We start from the raw sequence: 4,153 nt of genomic DNA, 5'->3' as shown, positions 1-4,153 counted from the left end.
AATTTTCTAAGCTACTAGCTAAAATCCAAATGTAAGAATGACATAAAACTAGGAAAAGACGTTGGAATAACATTCTGTATGTTAAAAACAGACATTCTTCACTTAAATGAAGCATCCATACCTCAAGGTCAGAAGAGGGCATGATTAACTTTGGTCATGTTCTGCATGTGCTCAGATCTCTAAATAACTGGTAACTTTAGAATACACAATTTATCTGTAAGGACTAAAACAGCCTTCTACTCCTTTTGCATGACTGAGTTAATGATCAATGAACACAAGGAAACCAAAATCATTTTGTATGGTTGGTTCCACCCTCTGTTACCTAAACGAACATATGACAACACAGTACCTATAAAACCAGTGCAAATACAAAAGCTCCATACAGGGGAAGGAAAAAAAAAAAAACCCCAAACACAGAAAGAAAAGAAAATAAAAGCAGCATGAGTTTGCTCAGTGGTTGTTCACTAGTTTGCCTTCTGGCAGATGAAAGAAGTTATCTTCTTTGAGTTTAAGATGTTCTGGTAAATCTAGCTGTCTTTTTGCTTCTTCAATGTCTTCTTGAATTGCTGAAATGAGCGCCTCTGAAAAAGAACAGGGATATTTAAAAGTTGGTTTGAATTCTGAACATATAATAGCAAGTGCAAATAAGGTGTACTACAGAATACCAGACAACAATCGCAGAATTAGAATATAATTATTACCATGAGGTTTGAATAGCAAAATTCTTTGGGTTTTGGGGTTTTTTTTTTAACATGCCAGAGTTGCATTTTTCACCATTATAAGCACTACCCTCTCCTTGTTCCAAAAGACATTTTAGCAAAAGATCAACAGTTTCATGAACTGTTTCAATTCTAATAGGAATGCATTTTAAAAAGAAATTAACAGACTAGTCTGATCCTTTTACAACAAGCCCATGATTAGTCCTCCCAATTTACTACTCAGACAAGTGACACAAAACCACAACTTTTTACTGTGATACATTGGAAGATGTGGGGATGTGTTTCTGGTGCTTTTGTTTTTTTTTATTAAACTTACTTGTACATTTAGCTTATGAAAAACATTTTTACTGAAATTTCAAGGTTAAGAGATAAAACATCTCATTATGGAAAGACAGACAGTAAAGACACGGTACTTGCATGAATAAGACAAATAACAGACTAGTTTGAGGGAGACTTGCAATACTGACCTAAGGAATCAAAGTTTTTTTCCGGTCGAATATATCCAGTTATGACTATACTAAGAATTTCTCCATAAAAGTCTTCTTTGAAGACGTGGATAATATGTGTTTCCTAAAGGAAGAGAAATAAGTTGGAATTTACGATAAACTTTGAGATTATTTCCTTCACTGTAAGGATTTACAGCTAATATCCCTAATCCAAATTCTCCCCAACACATATCAATAAAAGGGACATTCAGTTTAGCACGTATAATGCAAGAGTAAAAGGCTGAGGCTTTTGCGTATGTTAGGAAGGAGAACTGCACTTTACATGGAATTTAAGGAAAATTTCTCACTTAAGAGTATTCTGATAGCCAAAACAAAAAAAGGCAAGAGAAATGCTTCACCACTTCCTGGAGGGAAGATTTCCAAGGCAGCAAATCACAAACAAAGCTTAATGTTTCATCGTTAAGTTGACACATCCAAATAACTAAGAAGATTTTGATTGAAATAGTTGGCTTAAGGAGAGTTTTAACCACCAGCTCACATAGGAATTGAATGATAAAACTCAAAAAGGAGCAAAGGCTGAGACAGAGTTCCATCTTACGCTCAAAACCATTTTATGCATGTCTCTGTCTTTAACATAGGCCTACCCATAGCATATACCAGCAGAGATATCAGATGGAAAGCTTTCGACTATTTGCTCAGAAAAGTTACCTGCAAAAATTTTAAAAAGCACACATTTGTGTAATACAAGCACATTACGGAGTCTTCATACAATTAGAGTCTTAGAAGCAGAGATTCATGACCAAATAAAAGCGTTTTAAAGAATTAAAACAGTTCTGCAGGACTCGGGAAAAACACCAGTACCTCACACCAAGAAAAACACAGTTGTCACAGCTCAGGATTTTAACTCAACTCCTCCATCCTATTATTATGTACCTTCAAATATTTATTCTGTATATCAAGCCACAGCACCTCAGGTATGGATTTCATCATTTAAGAGAAGAATTAATAGAAAATCATTATAAATTAAGATGCCCCACCATCTGTTATTTGAAATGCAGATAGATTGCAGAGAACAATAGATTAGTATGTCCCCGCTCATGCTAGAGCTCTCATAACCAGTAAATTCAATGCATTTATCAAGCTTATGTTTAGTTAGTTATCAGCACCACAAGCGACCACCATTTCAGAAATATCGTTAGAAGTTTATTTTGGAAGCATTTAAGTAATGATGAAAAAGAAAGAAGAAAATAAACTTTATTCACCCACAGCTGCATACTCACTGGCTATTGAGAGTATCTTCTTTTCAGAATACAAACATAAGATACAGATACCAAATAAATTTCTAAGAGCAAACAAAATTTCTAGATCTCATTTATGGATCAAATTCTGCTTATCTTATTCAAATTCAACATCTGGCTCATTTGTTATAATAAAAACCCACACACAAAGTAAAATTCTTACCACTGATTTCTTAATATTCTTATAAAAAGGATTCCATCCTATGCTCAAAACCATTTTATGCACATCTCCATTTCCAACACAGGCCCAGCCATAGTATATACCCGTAGAGATATCTGAGGGAAAGCTTTCAACTACTTGCTCAGAGAAGTTTGCTGCAAAAGATTTAGGAAGTGTAAAGTTTGAGTGACTTTGTGTAAGTCAAGGACATAACAGAATCTTCAAACACCTAAAAGCCAAACTCTGTCTACATACTATTTACACTCATAACACTGATGATGATAAGAATGATGCAACGTGCCATTTGGCAAAGTATAGAATAAAAAACAGCTTCATGAAATTCAGTCAGTCCACGTGGTAATACCAGAATTATCACGCTTCTTATGCATACTATAATTTATAGTTATACACATTCTCTTCTGCGGTAGTAATTAATAAACATGTAATATATCGAGTCAGAATGCATTTCACTCTTAGGATAAATTAGGATCACAGCTTTAATATGGTGAAAGGGGGGGAGGGAATCAAGCTTCTGCACTATAAAATAACATCTCAGAACTATTTACTTGTTAGTAAAAGGATTACTTATGAAATAAAAATTGTAGAGAAAAATGAAATTAGGGTTTAGTTACCTGTTAATTTTGTACAAGTTGCCTTTCAGAGATATCTGTGGATTTGTGGTATTTTCTTTGAAAAGAATGCATCTACAGTAAAATAAATTCCCTTCTGACTGAACCTAGCCTTCTTTCAAAATTATCCTACTTCTACTTCCCATGTGAGTAAATCTTCTCATGCAAGACATCCAAGTTGGTTTGAAAGAACTTATGGTTACTGAATTTTTATCATCCCTCCCCTATTTCCTGATACCAATACCACATTTATACACAATCAAGAGAAGAATGCAAACTTATTAACACACGTTGTCAGAAATCCAGCACCTCAATATTGGTCTGACAAGAGTGGTGCAACAAGACTGCTGACTTCAGTATCCGTTTAAGACACGCCAAAAATCACTTGAATTACGCGTCTATCTGTATTTAGCCAACTGAAACAGAGACGAGCAATTGGAAAATATATGTCTTCGCAGGCCAAGTCTACCTGCTCTGTTTGTTAGCCTCTGCATTATTCCCCTTGAACTTCCTTCCTTACAGCTATTCCCAATGCCTACTCCCTTTCTTGTTCTGATCTGAGGTTTATGTGAACGGGTATTTTCCAAGCTGCCACATCACAACACCGTGCATGTGATCACTTATCTACATCCTGTACATCATCACGACGATCATTAGATGATTAAACGAACAAAAAAAACACGACTGAAAGAAATCGCTTAACAGAATGGGGGTAAAAATAACACAAAAGAGGGCACGAGACTCTCAGCAACGTAGAAAAAAGAAAAATTGCCAGAAAAATGCAAACACGGAACAAGCTAAGCCTGTTTACAGAAAGAGCAAGTCACGCCAGCAGCGCAATGCCGCGGGACGGCTGGGTGTCTCCCGCTTCCAAACGCGCCGAGTCCCCAGCCCCCGCCCC

General features: G+C 35.9%; 1 protein-coding gene across 1 annotated transcript; it reads right to left on the bottom strand.

The window, feature by feature from the left end:
* Window positions 1–450: 450 nt before the first annotated feature.
* Window positions 451–2,778, bottom strand: RFK (riboflavin kinase; the record flags this gene model as incomplete). Its single annotated transcript, XM_010291183.1, has 3 exons — window positions 451–581; window positions 1,187–1,289; window positions 2,627–2,778. Coding segments are annotated over 3 exons (386 nt in total), but the record flags the coding sequence as incomplete, so codon positions are not given.
* Between the last annotated feature and the right edge of the window lie 1,375 nt (window positions 2,779–4,153).

Source organism: Phaethon lepturus, unplaced genomic scaffold (assembly GCF_000687285.1).
Source record: "Phaethon lepturus isolate BGI_N335 unplaced genomic scaffold, ASM68728v1 scaffold2027, whole genome shotgun sequence".
Classification (NCBI taxonomy): Eukaryota; Metazoa; Chordata; class Aves; order Phaethontiformes; family Phaethontidae; genus Phaethon; species Phaethon lepturus.
Note: the sequence above shows the minus strand (reverse complement) of the source record. Positions and strands in the feature narration are given on the sequence as shown.